Source organism: Anabas testudineus, chromosome 16 (genome assembly GCF_900324465.2).
Source record: "Anabas testudineus chromosome 16, fAnaTes1.2, whole genome shotgun sequence".
NCBI classification, from domain to species: Eukaryota; Metazoa; Chordata; class Actinopteri; order Anabantiformes; family Anabantidae; genus Anabas; species Anabas testudineus.
Window position 1 is genome coordinate 2,737,767 of NC_046625.1, and position 15,967 is coordinate 2,753,733.

The 15,967-nt window shown below is 39.7% G+C and overlaps 1 protein-coding gene and 1 long non-coding RNA gene across 3 annotated transcripts in view; one reads left to right on the plus strand and one right to left on the minus strand.

The window, feature by feature from the left end:
• The first annotated feature begins 222 nt into the window (after window positions 1-222).
• On the plus strand, window positions 223-15,449 carry LOC113169395. The gene is made up of 3 exons (XR_003299556.1): window positions 223-252; window positions 14,820-14,929; window positions 15,369-15,449. It is a non-coding gene; the product is annotated as an uncharacterized LOC113169395 (long non-coding RNA).
• si:ch211-113g11.6 (Sema and PSI domain-containing protein) overlaps window positions 3,592-15,967 on the minus strand; it is a 30,425-nt gene continuing 18,049 nt past the window's right edge. For both annotated transcript variants that reach the window (XM_026370764.1, XM_026370765.1), the window contains 6 exons: window positions 15,858-15,966; window positions 15,404-15,611; window positions 10,004-10,119; window positions 9,159-9,331; window positions 8,666-8,721; window positions 3,592-7,941 (listed from right to left, as the gene is read on the minus strand). In XM_026370764.1, coding sequence (XP_026226549.1) covers window positions 7,595-7,941; window positions 8,666-8,721; window positions 9,159-9,331; window positions 10,004-10,119; window positions 15,404-15,611; window positions 15,858-15,966 — 1,009 coding nt within the window. In that variant the 3' untranslated portion in view covers window positions 3,592-7,594. The remainder of the gene's footprint in view (window positions 7,942-8,665; window positions 8,722-9,158; window positions 9,332-10,003; window positions 10,120-15,403; window positions 15,612-15,857; window position 15,967) is intronic.

Below are 15,967 nucleotides of genomic sequence, written 5' to 3' on the forward strand. Positions count from 1 at the left end.
TTGTTGCTCTTTCTTTTTAGCACCAACATACAGTAATCTCAGTCCTAACAGTCAGTGAGGAACAAAAGCATCTACTTAACATTTCCAAATGGGGTTTAAAGATTTGCTGAATGTGGAAGAGTTGACTGAAAATTTGAGGAAGTGCGATTGTGCACTTCAGTGCATGGGTTGGTCTGATCTGAGAACATAGTCTGTTGAAAATAAGCACTGAGCATTTGGACGAACTGAGCTTGTTTAAGACTCGAGCTCCAGGTCAGGACATTGCTCTTATATTAATGGGTTGGGTTGGGTCCAGGGCCTCGAGGTCACTGCACATGCTTGAGAAATTAATTTGTTCTGTAAAAAATCAATGGTATGTCTGGATCTTTCCAACTTGTATAAAGTTACCATTAGAAAACAAAGTGTAGTAAGTCTGTACCAGGTTCTGGGAATGTGCACAACTCTGGCCTCTCCCATCTTGCAGCTCCTTCAGTGTGAGGTTTAGTCAGTCCCATTTCTAGTAGCATGTACCCATCTGTCTTGGATGATCAGCTGCACTTTTTTTTTTTTTTTGGTAATGTTAGTTCAAGCTGTCACCTCAGACAGCCTGCGTCTCTGTGAGAGGTTAATCTAGTTCACTTAGATAAACTACTAGACTGTCATCCGGTCTGTGGCATAGCTGAATTGGTTAAATCAGGTTCTGGATTCACAAACTTTATGGTTATTGGAGACAATTCATAATTGGTTTTAGTAACTTTATATCAAAAATATGAACAATCATGGGCTGAATTCTTATCAGCCCTGTCAGCTGAACTTTACCCTGTGTATTATCTGCAAAATACCTTCCCATAACCTAACCTCAGGATTAACATCAAGATACTGTATCATAGGGTAACACTGAGACGGGAAGAGAGCATGCAGTGAAGGTGGAAGGTACAATGTCCCATTTGTACTCGTCAGCAGTTACAGGTAGCAGTGACTCAGCCTTACCAACAGCCTTCATCAAGTGATGACTGAAGAAACTATTTGGAGTAGTAGGAGTCCAGTTTCCATGAAGCAGCTCCCAGACATCCTCTCCCGGATGATTCTTCACTGTTTCCCTAAATGAGAATGTGTGGAAGCCACTTTTCGTTTTACATTTTATGAAGTGTACTGGCATTTACCAGTAGGTGATGGGCCCTGTTAAAGGTGGGGGAAATCCTTAGGGCCTAAAGTGTGTGAGAACCAACACATAAAACACAGTGTCAACTGTTTTCATAGTAACTGTCACAGTATGTGGTAGAAGGTCCTATAGTTTGATCTAATCTAAAACGCTCACTAGAGTAAAGGACAGTTTTACTGTAATGTTTTGAAACTGCAAACTACTTTGTTTGATCCAATACCATTCGACTACTGTAGTATTGGTCTATAATGTTTTGAGATATGACATCTGGAACAATTACAATATAATATTTTTCCTAGCTACTGCTTGAAGGTTGTTTGTGTCTGTTTTGCTGCCACCGAGAAGACTCATGCATGGATGTCTTCTCTGGCTGTGTATACACACTTGTTTGCATGTGTGTATGCTCCTGATAACTGCAGAATAATGAATGTGTCAAACCAACTGCAAAAAAGGATTTGTATTTAATGCCTTCTTGTGCTAATGTGTGCCTAATTTCAGTTGGAAAATAAGCAAAGAGGAGGTGGGCAGAAAATAGTTGGAACTGTGAGCCTGCTGTGTAAAACAAAGCCACGTCCTTACGACGCATCATAAAAGCACTTTGTTCTTGGGATTAGGAATGGACTGATTTGTGCAAAGTGCTGATTTTGTCTCTAAAAGAAAACCTGTGAATGAGATGAAGCTTAATTTCTCAGAAAGTTGCCTGTGGTGATATTGAGGATTTTCTTTAGAGTGGTGCATGAGGAAGGACAGTGATTCATTAAAACAGTAATGGGGAGCATGAATGTGTGGATTTCACTGCAAAGTGTCCATTAAATGTGCAGAATCTCAAAAACATTAGCATCATAAATGCAGCATATAAGAAAACTCGACAATGATGTAGAAGTCCAAAGTTTTTCACAGGAAATCTGATGAACACATAGAATGAACTCTGAAAACCAACAATATTCATAGTAAATGTGCTGTTAAGGATCTCGTCAGGAGAATGTTCTGTGTTTCCAAACATCCTACAATGTAGTTTTGCTGTTTAGCAAGAAAACTACTTCTGGGTAAAAGCAGAACTGAGCCTAAACTTTTGTGGCCATGCCAGCAGCTTTTTGGGTCTGTACTTGTGCAACACGTCCGCAGTGGAAATGGGTAGCATGAAACTGACAATTTGTGGTGGTGCTGGATCATGGACCTCTCATCATCAGAGGTCCATGAATGTAAATTCTAACACATGTTTAAACTAAACACCACTATGTGCGGTGTCATAGTTTCTCTTTTACTTTCTGACTCATCATCTTCAGACGTTCATTCCTAGAAAATGCTGCGTTTATATTGACATTGAGGCGTGGGGAACTACCTCTGATTCAGCGCTGCTTCACCCTCTGTGTACTTGTGTCTGCCTGTTGTGCTCATTCACTTAGTCATAGGTTTTTGTCAGCTTCTTATTATGCTGTGATGATCTGGAAACGTACCACGCTGACTGGTTGGAACCTGTTTTGCTTGGTTTCCTTTTTTTTGGGCGGAAAACACAGGTCATTTTCTCCACTGACCAGATGAAGTGAGAGTTAGCCTTTGTAGGGGAGGGGCTGTACTAAATGAGTTCACTTCAACAGTAGTTGAAGAGGTAGAGTTTCAGCCAGTACAGACTGGATTTAAGAGTCATGTCAGAGAATTTTAGATGGCTTTGAGGGAGGCAGAGCAGTCATCTACCAATTGTGGGATCAGTGGTTTGATTCCCAGCTCCTCCTGTCCTCCTGTGCCTGAATGAGAGGTGAATGAGCAACAGCGTAGAAGCTCTATATAAGTGAAACCTGCTTGTGTTGCCTTTTTGACAGTGTCAACCATTTTGTGATCTGGTGTTTAGATTCACATATTATTCATTTACCGGTAATTAATTTTGAAAGGGCACTGTTGTCTCAAACACAGTTTACTTCAAAATTAGACACATCAGAAGTTAAATGTACTAAAAAGATAAAAAATGGTTTTATAATAAATATCATTTGTTATTTCTTAATGTCTCATAGACAGGTCTCAACTATAAAACAGTTCATTAAAACAGCCTCAGTTAATTCATCTAATTTGTGGTGTAGAAAGAGATCCTTTAATCTGCTCATTATGTTTCAATTACAAAACTAAACCCTTTACATGAACATAAAAGCCATGAAATAATAAATTAAATGTTCAATTTCTATGGGATATGCCTCCCCACAATTTACACATGAATGTGAAATGTTATCTATTAATTAATAATTGTAGGAATATAGAATGTTGAAATATTTTCAAATATAAATGTAATAATTTTAGTGAAAGTATGAGGTAAAAAAATTGTTAAAGCAAGGATTATAGTGTATTAATGGGTATTACAAAGGTTTTCAGCACACATTTATGCATTTTATGTGACTGCAATAAGCTCTAAATAAAGGGATTCAGTGTCATGGTAATTCAAGTAATAGTGAGACAATCAATTCTTTATTTATACTTTTATTAATTTTCACTGCACATGTTCAGGGAAACACATGTGAATATGAATTTGTTACATGAATATCTATTGCACTATAGATATTGTTTAAAAATACATGTTATGGGATGGCATTAAACTGGCATGACACCAATATAAATCTTTTTTTTTTTTTTTTTTTTTTTTTTAAATAATAGTTTGTTGTATGTTACTTTTAAAATTAGTTATATCAAGACACAGAATTATGGGCACACATCATGTACAGTAATTGACACTTACAACCCCAGAGCGAACAAAACAGCAACCCGCTTCTCAATGTCATTTATAGCAGATGGTGTGATCCACCAAAATGGTTTCCTGAAGGCAAATCAAGCGCTTGCTTTGAAGGAGATTAGCCTTTATCAGACTGGCTGACGAATGGGAGTCAGTGATAACTGAATTTCAATAGGGCAGCCATGTGATTAACCGTATCAAAGCAGGGACTTGAACAGGCTGGATATGTGGTTTGAAGACAGCAAATGTTATACGTCTTCAGTACGTTAGCTGAGAAAGTATGGATATTAAAACAAAGCCCTGTTGAGTTGAGGATGATGGCTGGGTGAAAAGCAGAATAATGAAGGTCTGACTCCACCTGCCTGAGGAGCAGCACTGCTTCTCATTAAGGGAGGAAAATGGAATCCGCTCTTCACAGACAAATCAAATCACCAACCAGTTTAATACTCTCTAGATTTCTCCTGGTGAGAAAACTATGTAACAAACCAAATCCAAAATATGGCCTAGACCTATATGTGTTCATAGCACGTACTGGAAAAATGACAAAGCATAAAATTCCAGCATACAAGCTAAAGTTGTTTCAATGTTGTTTTGATTGGCATTAATACAGTGTATGCAAATGTGGAAAAAAGTATATACAAAAACTGTGTTCAAATTTTCAGTACTGTATTTGTCCCATATTTAGTTTGTACACATGTCGAACTATTCATAATTAAACTTCATAATTAAAGCTGCAGTATGTAACTTTTTTTTTTTTTTTTTTTACTACTAGATTTGCTCCTTAGCTTATCTCAATGTGCAGAGGTGCTGTCAAACTCTCTGACATAGACTCACTGAACAGTTCGGCAGCTCTGCGGATATATTCACCTCTAAACGTTTTTGAGGTTAGGCGATGCCACAGATTTTGATGCCCTGGGTGGATTCATTTCAAGACTAGCTTCATTTAAAAAAGTTGCATATTGTAGCTTTAATTTCAATATTTCAATATAAAGTAAAATCCTCATACTTAACAGGGTGGGGGGGTCTAATTAGTCCTGAATATCATGGATCAATCTAAGTTCCCCAAACTACAGTTCTCTGAATCTAATCACATCCACACACACTGAACATCTAGCCGTAGTTACATTATAAAGGTTATACAGGAAAATGCCACAGAGCATGTCTATGTACTTCAAACTAGCTTCTGCCAAATGTCTCTGGCAGCGTGGCATTTGTTAACAGCCTCTATTAAATGTTTACCAGCACTTGGCTGGTGGCTGGTGTTAATTTCCCACCCTGGTGGTGACACAGAGATGATTAATATGCATGTTAGAGCTGCAATAGGTTTTGTTTGTGGAGAAGACCAATGTTGTACGCACGCTCTGGGCTTCTCTGGCACCACACAACATGTGAGGTAAGGAGCCAGGGATTTTGCAAATGAACATAAGAGGAAACAATAAGTGTCAGGCGGATGAGGTGGCTCAACATAGCTTTGTTTTTCTTTTTTCAGTCTTTTTTTCATTTTTTGCACAGTGACCAGCCCGCGTCAGTGCAATGCAGAAGGCGAGCAGATCCCCGAGCAGCAACACACAACCACTGTCTCGAGATTTTCCCAGCTGAGAACATGCTCGCTGATCATATCCATGATGGTGTAAAATAAATTCTTTAATACCAGGCATGACGGGCCAACTGCATTGTCTAATTAGCTATTAATGACATTTCCGCCACTGTGGAAGGCGCAGCATGGGCAGATTTATGTAACATTACTGAATGATTATTCTAAAAGCTCTGGAGAACAAGCTAATCTGCTGCATAATTCATCACAGCACAAGGCTACTTCTTCAGTCAGCTGATCAGTATTCATACAGTTTGGCATAGTTTTTGAAATGTCACTGCAGCTACATTCACATTCACAACTCTTCCCTTTTACAATCTGTTTAAAATATCTGTTCTTAATAAATCTATGGTGATCTGAGGACAGGTTAAAGAGCGATGCAGCATGATCAATCATCATATGTTTTTGGTGAAACCTAAAACCGAAGTTCTCGCTGGTGGTTGTGGTTACTGCTGTACATCAGTGAAGAATCATGTTGGAATCTGTCAAGCCTTTTGTTTCACAGCATAAATACACAAGTATGCAAACATAACCATTTTCTTGTCTATTTGCACTGATGTCCTCTGGCAAACAGGCAAAGTAGTTAATGCATACATATCACATTCTAACTATGGCATAAAAATCCAAACCATCAATACAAACTGTCACATACGTAGGCAGCCATGGTAGAAAACTCAATCTGCAGAGCAATAAAATACAGAACATACTTCACAGATCTAAATACAAGCCTTATTTTTTTTGTCCTGGCAAACTATGAAATGCAAGTCTACTATGCGGTTCCATATAGCTTTATCTGCCCTTATCATAATGCAAGTATGTGTTTAATAAAATGTGTATAGCACAACACCTTGTTCACATCTTTACACATTGTCAGCTTGACAGAAATTGGATGTCATGTGTTGCTGTCCGCTATATGTTTTTATTAGTTGGGATTTTCTGCTAATGTCATGCCACCAACTTACCCAGAACGTGCTAAAAGATCACAGCTTGCAACCATCATTTCTCCACAATAAATAACATATCAGGAAATATCCTAAATCAGCTTTCGTGTAGCTTTAGAGAGATGGGTTTAATTATTTTAGTTCTATGCTCGTTGAAAGATTCTGAGGGCGGCTTGCTCCTTATTGCTAACATTAAGTAACTTTTTTCCGAGATAGTTGTGGGCGATACTGTGTTTTCAAAAGTGTGTAAGTGCGAGTCTTTTGCTCTGATGCTCTGGGGAGGAGAAAAGACATGGCATGTAAAAAGAAAAACAACGGACAAAGCTGTGAACAAGGCGTAATAACGATGCTCGATACCGTCTGATAAAAAGATGCAAGAAACTGCCTCGTCTGAGGAGGAGGTGCTGAGCCACAGTGATGTTCAAGAATGAGCTCTTGCCCATCCACCTACTTCCTGTCAAAAAATTGACACTTCCTCCCAACGATGTTGTAAGACTCAGCCGCACTAATTATAGCGCCAACCGATTCTGCAGTATTCTGCCTCGACTGCAAAATTGTGCTTAGGAGTTTATGTCCCAGAAGTGTTAAGGCTTTTTAAATTTCAATACCAGACATTTTTTTCTAAGTACTAATGAGCTACACCAATAAAGTTTAATAGGATGAATGATAATGTACAGTAGGAGCGGTATTAAAGGTTTACATATTCACAAATAAGCACAATCAAGTCAATTTTAAAATAGGGAAGGAAATGGTAAAAAGAATTGGCCTGGTATTGGTGTTTCTTTTAGCCCAACTCATAGGATATGTTTATTTTTTTGAGTCAGAAAGGAAAGGTTCGCAAAGCACCCGATTATGGTTGAATTAAGTTTAAACTCGCAAGGCATGTCAATTCATGGACAGTAACTCCTAGGTACTTTAGTTTAAATAAAATAACATAGCTAGATTAGAGCATTTCCCAGCTCTAATCTTTTAAGAAAGCTGCAGCTGCAGACATCTGGCTTTAGGCAAAACATATAAAACTGAATCTGTTATTTACTGATAGTTTATGGACTCTCCAAAAATTGATTGATTGAAAAAGGTTAATTGGCACAGTACAACCCAACCATGTCCTTTAATGCTCTGCGAACCTAACCTCCTAACACTGGCTTTCCTGTTACTAGGAACCAGTAAGGATGAGGGGTTAGCATTAGCATCAGCTGCAGTTAATGGAGCCACAGCGTTGCCATGGCAAGCAGGAGTGATGGCCCCAAGGTGGAGGCCAGGGAGGCAGCCAGGAGCCTGCCGTCGTTTACCAGCCTGAAGGAGATAACCTCTACCTTAAAACCGTCTTCAGTGGCCATGCAGCGGAAGATGCCTTCCTTGAGGGGCGTATCAACAACAGGCCCCAGGACACAGAAGTCCCCGGAGAAGATGCAGGGGTATTTCTTAACACAGTTATCCTTCTCCCAGCGGTAGGTGGCATGGAAGGAGCGCACAGGGCAAGGGAGAAAGACAGTGGTGTTGGACTGCACCACCACTTCTTTGGGGGAAGTTCGACGCTGCTTCAGAGCTGTAGGGACAGAAATACACTCACAATAACCGTGCTTTAGTTTCTTATGCATCACACAGTACCATTAAGGTGCTGATCAGCTGCGTTTGTCTATTTGTTACGTAGAAGTAGAATGTCAATGTAAACTGTCCTGATATAGCAGCAACCACAGAGGCATCATTTGTGCTTTTAGGTGAAACATTAAGAGATGTTTGATTTCAGGATTAATTTTCATACTGTTTACATTAACTTAAAATAAAGCAGTGGTTCCAAACTCAGTCCTCAAAACAACAAGAAGGGCAGGGGTGCCTGAGGACTCTAGTTTTCAACCCACTGAAATAGAGAATAATGTGGAATAAGCGATGAGACTAGTATTCCTTTGCTCTGAGACATCAGTATAAAGGTTAAAACACATGGCTTTAATCGTCTCCCAGTATCACTGTACATTCTTGGGAAAATTAACTAAAACTTCAGACTCGCTGACACAAGCACAAATGAATGTTAAAATCAGATCACTTAAGGAGATAGCCTTCCCTTCAGAGGGGGGTAATTGTCATGATTAGTGGAGGTTATGACTGGGTTCTGAATTTTGAAGCAGGGCAAGTCATAACATAAAAAATAACACGTCTCCCTGCGGGTTGTTGGACTCAATTATGTCATCTTTTTACTGTTGCTGCTTAGAAAGGTTCCTATTCTGGTTTAATTAAGATACAGAGAGAGTGGGAGAGAGCAGATAAAGGCTCACCAGCAGCTTCCCCACAAACCGAGGAGTTTGAATGGTCCAGATTCTGAATGAGTGCCCTGTTGGAAAATAATAGAGGAGAAATTAGCAGCATTAAATAGTCTCTCAAATGACTTATGAGCCTCCACATCAACCTACTGTTACTCACAAATTAAAACATGCAGAGACAAATGATTCAACAATGTCAGGGTGAGAAAATGAGTCATAAGCTTATTACAGTACATGATGAATTTTCTTATTCTTTCTTAAAATTAGAACCAGAGCAATTTACTAACTGAGAAATGCCATCAAAGTTGTTGATATTAGCTCCATGCATCTCGTGATCACCATGATTTCCATCATCAGTCACAACCCAAGGCGTGATTACTTTAATTGCAGATTTCTACTTTGAATTTGACTGTAATGATGCTGAGTTTAAAAGTGCCGCCTCTCATCTTGTCAGCTCATGTAAAAACAGCCAACAGCTCTGCAGCAGTGACATCACATCTAATCATACCCAGATGAGACGTTGTATCCAGGCGGGATGGCAATACACTTCCTCCTGGCCTTGTCCCAACCGCAATACGGATCCCGGGAAAGGATGCACTCCCTGCATGTGTCACCATAGCGACTGCAGTCAGCCAGCGGCAATCGCTGGACCTCCATCGCTGTACCAACATACAGGTGTCCCTAAAGAGGAAAAGATGCAATACAGTGTGTGACTCAATATTACAGTAATTGAAATTAGCCTGTGTTGTTATTAAAAACTGATTGACTGAGCTCCTGACACAGCTTTCAAACAACAGTAAATAATATCGTCATGACAGGAAGATATGTAATACTTTATAAAGACAGGTTATAAGATGTTGGGTATCAAATAGTCTTATTCATTTAAATAAGCATATTTATTCATCTATTTATTAACATAGCATAATTCTTAATGCTGTAGATAATGACAAATCAACTTGTAATTCATAAAGCACGAGAAATATTTTATTTTCAGATATTTTTTCTTTAGGGAAAATGTACCTTTAAATTTAGTTCATTAAGCAGAATATACTATGGAAACAACTTTTTTTTATGGTCATAGAAATGAATAGTTTCATGTTCAGCTCTCTAACTATGAACAAATGCTAAATATTCTAGTATTTCTTCTCCTGTTTTTCCTTTTGAGACGACAGCTTGGTCACTTCATGGCTACCTACAAAGATAAACAGCTACAGCGTACTTAATCTTTCTTACACATCTGAAGAGGGACCTGCAGCTTTCCCTAGCACTGTGTCAGTGCTGACAACCCTATTATTTATAGTGAAAGCAGGAATGTAGCTGAACTCTCCATCCACCACAGCTTCGCCTTGATACCTTCTGGGAGTCGATGGCCATGTTTAGAACAGGACCCTCATTGTGAAACAGAGAGTACTGAGATATGATGAAGACTCCCTCACTGGTGTGAAGAACCTTGAGAACTTTGCCTTGTTCTGCAGAAATAAAGAAAGAAGACAGTGTAAACCGAGCGAGAACATGGATCACAGGTCTGCAGTCTTCTAATCTCCTGGGTGCACACATGTGCACACAAAATAATGCACATTCTGTGTCAAATATCAACATTTGTGGATACTAGTTCTCTCTTTTGCCTGAGCTGCAGCCCTTGTTGTGCTGCCCAATGTGTGTTTTATAAATGTGGATTTGACTTAGATAGTTTCCACTCTTAAGGGAGGCTAGAAAGCCGAAGGCAAAACAAGAAAATGGAAAGCGAAAATGTGTAAGTGTACTTTTTTAACCTTGATGGATTGAGCCAAAAACCACAGTGCTGGCTGCAATAATACAATCAAGATTGTTTGTTACTTCCCGGTAGGAAGAAGTGAAGAAATTGAGCTCTGTATAACTCTGTGAACGTGTTCAACAGAGTTAATGAAGGAGCTCTCTAGATCAATTCTGCAGAATTACAGAACGTAAATGTCCTACAACTTTTATTCCAGCTTTGGCTGTTTTCTTTTCCACAGCCAGACTGTGGGGGTCAGAGTGCGTTTGACATGCAAACATATGGAAAATGATGGAAAATTAATGAACTAAGTTGGATCATGTACTCATGTATTGTATCCACTGACCATATTCCCATAGTATAAAATCTATTTTAGAAACTGGGAAAGTAAGAAAATGCTCTGTGGCCTTAATCTTCAGGGGATAGAAAATTCCCACCCTATTGCATATCTCAATGTCATGCTTCAGTTGATAGTTTGCACTATTAAAAGCAGCAAATTGATCATTGTGCTCCAGTTTTTTCTCTTTAACTTGGCATTGAAAGTCCATCTCTTATTAATTAAGATCACTGGACTATCCAGTAGTGAGTGAGAAGCAGAAGGATGAGATTATTGACAGTTTGGAAGTTATAAACACAGGAATCCTTCCCATTCTTACCTTGCCTCGCACATGTGCATGAATCAACCATAAGAGCCCCAGCAACTCTTTAAATCAAACACTGGAACAGGAGGTTAAGAGGGTTCTCTGGGCCCCACTGTAGATTAGTCCAACCTCATATCAGCCACAGTATCATTGCATTATCCAGACTAGACTCACAGGTAGGTTTAATTGGGGTTATAGTTTTATGTCAAACTTTAAATCTTTACAGCGGTTTATTTCTCTGAAAGCAGAGCAGCTCTTCTATTCCACTAGCATGACTACTATAAATTAATAAACTGCAGTGCCCTCATAGACCAGCTCACTGGATCCTTCTAGTTCTGACTATGTTTTGGTCAGGAAAAAAAAAAACTGTGAGCTTCCTGTTTATTGAAGAAACAACTCTAGCAGTCTTACAAACCTGCTGAAATTGAACAAGAACCTTTTCTTAGCTGCACAGTCCATAATGTTGTGTTGCATGCAGCATTGGAAATGGAAGGGTCATTACTGTAGCTGTGACCCAGCACTCAGTTTTAGGCCAGTACACGACCAGACAGCTACAGTCAGTGCAGCATGGCTCTGACAGAACAATATTTCTCCACTTTCTTTGTTTCTTCTTATTACTTTGTGTTGCATTCCAAATAACGACAGGCTCCATGCAGGAAGTACAGCACTTTGGTCCATTGCGGTAATTTTTAGGTGCTTTATAAACAAAGTTGGACTGGATTTGTCACATCTGCATTATTTGACCCCCCTCCCACTGTGAAAATGTGATTACAGTGACATCTTCATCTCAAATCTTTATTTCCTGAATGTTCCCTCCATGAGGCACCTTTTCATTTGTAACTAGGCTGCCAGGTTCGTGCTGTCACTTCTTTTGTTTGGAAACTGCTTTGTCTGTTTTTCAGAACTGTCTCATCTTTTTTTCCCTCTGTAGCCAAAGATAACACTTCTCATATCATTCTTTTATCCTGTCTATAGCTATTTTTGGATGTTTTATCAAAACAGTGTATCAGCACAAAGATAGCAGCACAACGTTCTGAGGGGACAGAAAGGTGACGGAGCTGAGCTCATACTGTACAGCAGCTGCAGAATGAATCCGTTTTTTTGTTTTATGTATGTGGGGAGTGTTTGCTGAGCACACATATTCCTTTACAGTAAACATCTGCTCCTGCCTCTTTACATTTTGAATCAGGGAGACGGCATTGAACATGGGATGAGATGAGAACATCCATCCATCTAAAAGGTTCCACACACTTGGTGTGTAAAGCCCTGAATGCTGGACAGAGTGCTGTCATTCAGTATACACATTTCTAACTGGGCTACAGATTTAATGTTGCCTCCTTTGGATAACAAGCCATTTCCCTTTTCTCTAAGGTGCAACCTCTACACATTAACACTGAAATACAGTCATTCACTTACCCAACTCATATTTATCCCTGTTGGGCGCCACCTTATTGGGCCCCTCTAACCTTTCAGCTATGACCACCTCGAATGTCACACTGCTTGAAAAGAAAATAGCTTCTGATCTCAAACATAAACTTGAAACAAGGGTATGTCTCTGACATTTCTTCCATCCCTGAGGGAAGCTTTCTGCTTTATTGCCTCCATGACTGAAATGTTTCAAGCACTTTTTCTTCTTTTGGTGGTCAATCTGTCAGGAAGTTACTGAAGGGAAGGATAGCTTTCACTGCTGCCTGTTCGTTTATTCCATTTCCTCATAGACTTAATGCTGCAGGTTCTCCTGTGGTTCTCCTGTGGTTCTCCTGTGAGGCCTACAACCTTTAATACCCCGCTTTGCTGCTTTTTTTTTTCTAAACAACTCTTTAGAGCCCTGACACAACATGCTCACAGTCAGATGTCTTTATTGACCTAAAGTTGCTGACTGTAGATGTTGTAACATATCCTGAACTGTTGGTTTTGGTAGTCGCTTCCCTGCAGACATTTGACCATCTGTTTAACTGTTTAAAAAGTAACGAATGACTTGTGGTTCATCCGTTTCTCTTTTATCTTGCACAAGAATACAGGCTACTGAAGCTGAATCAGAGCATCTTTTCAGTTTAATTAGCCATTGTCATTAGTAGAGTAACTTTTAATACACACTTTAAGCCAGAGATTCTCAACTTGCATGTTAGCATCCCGACATTAGCACATACCAGCACTCTGCCGCACTACATCCTTGCATGGGCACTAGATTCACAGAAATCTTGCTCAGTAGCTGTTGTCTACACATTACTGACAGAAATAATTTCTTTTTATAACTGCTTGCAGTGAATTTCCCTTATCTAGATAACAAAAATTGAAGTAGTTGGTTATTATATATTATATTATTTTTCCTGGCTGATGATCAAAAGACAGAGAAACTCTGTCAAATTCTGCAGCGTTCTGTCAACATGTCTTATAGCAGCATGTCTTATAGACTTCCACTATAAGACTAGTTAAATGGGTTTAAAGCTTAAAAAACATGGTAGGCTATTAACTAATTAGGACCCATAAATTGCATGGCACTCTCGCGTCAGTTTATTCTAGGTCAACAATTTAAAGTGCATTCCTTTAGCCTCCAGTACATCACTTTGCCAGATAACTGTGACCAGAATAAACAAGATGAGCCTCTGTGGGTGGGGACTTTAGATGAGAGGAAGTTGGATGAGTAATGTTCTTTACTTTCATAGCAGCCACCATTAAGGTGTCCTTGAGCATGTCACCCACAGTCTAGTCACTCTACTTGAGCTTTTAAATGTTGAGCAGCCAAAGAGTCTCTGCTCAGCTCAATATGTAGCAAAGAAGATGCACATTTGGAGACCAGCAAAGTCTCCAAATGTCCATATAGACAGAAAGCTATTAGTGATGGTGGAGTTTTATATCCAGCAGCAAAGCAAAGAGCCCTACAGAGTGCCACATGATCACCGATCAATTAGAATCAACTGACACACTGGCACAATTATTTATTGGTTAATGACCCTGACGAATAAAAAATTCCGCTTTTATAGAATTACTGCGGAGTTGAGTTGACTTGTGGGTAATGTAGACGTGAGCTCATCCGCTTCGTAGATACGTATTGTTTGAGCACTCAGTGATATTTTCCTTCCAGGGCTCTCAGACTAATATCAACCAGTGCACAAAGATTAACTGTGTGGTTTGTGCCTCCAAGTTCATCTGTGTGAAGGGAATTTATTGGAAGGGAAGACTAATGTCCTAGGGCTGCCCAAGATGCATCTCCTTGGATTGTGCTGTATCTGGTCTCGAGGTGGACACTGTCTGGCAACTTCTATACCTCTGATTGGATTCATTGCTACGATCCATCAAGACAAGTTGTCTCTGTTTCACTCACCAAAGAGGAGAGCTTCTTTCTTGTAATCAGTTATGCAGATTAATGAGCTCGCCTTGTTACAAGCCTGTGAATATTTACAGCTCGTGCTCTGAAGTGAAGGTGATGCAGTTTTGAACAGGAGAAATAAGCAATACAAACAGATTCAAGCCAGTATTCTGTCTAAGAACTACAACTAGCACATGACCTTTTACATGTCAATATCTGTTCTTTACAACGTGAGAAAATAAAAACCAGGAAACATCCAGTCAGTGAGGAACACGCAGATCTCCAGTACAACCTGTTCCTTTGGCCTCACACTGCTCCAGTTTCTTTTTAGGCCACCACAGACATCTGTGGCTGTTCATAACTCTCCATCCTCTGCTTCCTCTTACTGACACAGTTAAAGCCACAATGAGAGGCCATCATCCTGTGTTTTTTTAACACTACATTGTTTTTATGTGCTAAAAATAGAACCAACCCAGAAACGCCTGATGAATGACGAGCACACATCCACCGCAGCAACAACAGAACTGTGCTCGGGAAAGATGACACTCGCTCATCTTTTGGTGAACTTCAGATTGGTGAGACTCTCATACACACACCAACATATGACTTGTGATGGTTGCCATAGTGATCTCCCTGAGGCACAAGGCAATTTTTGGAGTAACTGCTATGGGCAATAGCAGCGCCTCAGTATTGCGGCTTTGATCGAAGAGAAATCGTCTTGTGAAGATTGACAATCGTTTGAATAGATTTTGAGCATAATGGATTTTGACCTTGTGTCAGTTTTTATCACTTCCTACTATTCTACGTTTAAATTTAGGAATTTAAGCATATCTGTCAGCGAGACATGTTGCTGTTTGCTCTGAATAAGACCAGTAATTATGCCTGTGATATATAAACTTGTTTTTTATCTTGCACATATGTTGTGTTGCTGATCTGCTAGAGTTTGATGTAGTTAAAGTTGTTATTGTGACTATTATCATTATTTTACTCACCAACTTAATTGTTAATCACAAGGTTTAGGTGAAGCATCGCTGTACATGCACACACACCTGTTCCGAGGTACAGGACGCTGTAATGTTCATCGTTGACAGCCAGCACTATGTCCGCCACAGTGTGTGTGATCTGGTCATCCGTGGGGAGGTCAAGTGGAGCCACGCCAACTGGCCGGATCACATCTTCAATTTCTGGGTGGTATCTGATCACCCCCAGGTTTTTGATGTCGTTCTGAGCTCCCAGTGATGAGTTTTTGCGGACACACTGTGAAGAGATGTGATGTAATCAATTCTGACCAGGTTGATGACTTGAATAAACAAAATGTCCTTGGACAAAGGCTTCAAAAATAGCTTCTTCTTTATGAGTGCATGCCTTTCAAAATAGCACTTCAATCTTTTCGCCTTTGAAAGAACGGCTGACTCATTCAATTTCAGATTTGTTCTAAGTGCTGTTTTCTTCTCATTGTTCTGATGAAAAAACAAACAACAAATTGCTGTTGCGTTCTCTTACCATCCCAGGGCGAGGGCCTATGAATGAACTGCTGTAGCCCTTTAGTTTAGATGTGGAGAAGGCCTGGTCAATATCTTCAATGGAGTAGGCACAGATCACTGTTCTTCCCC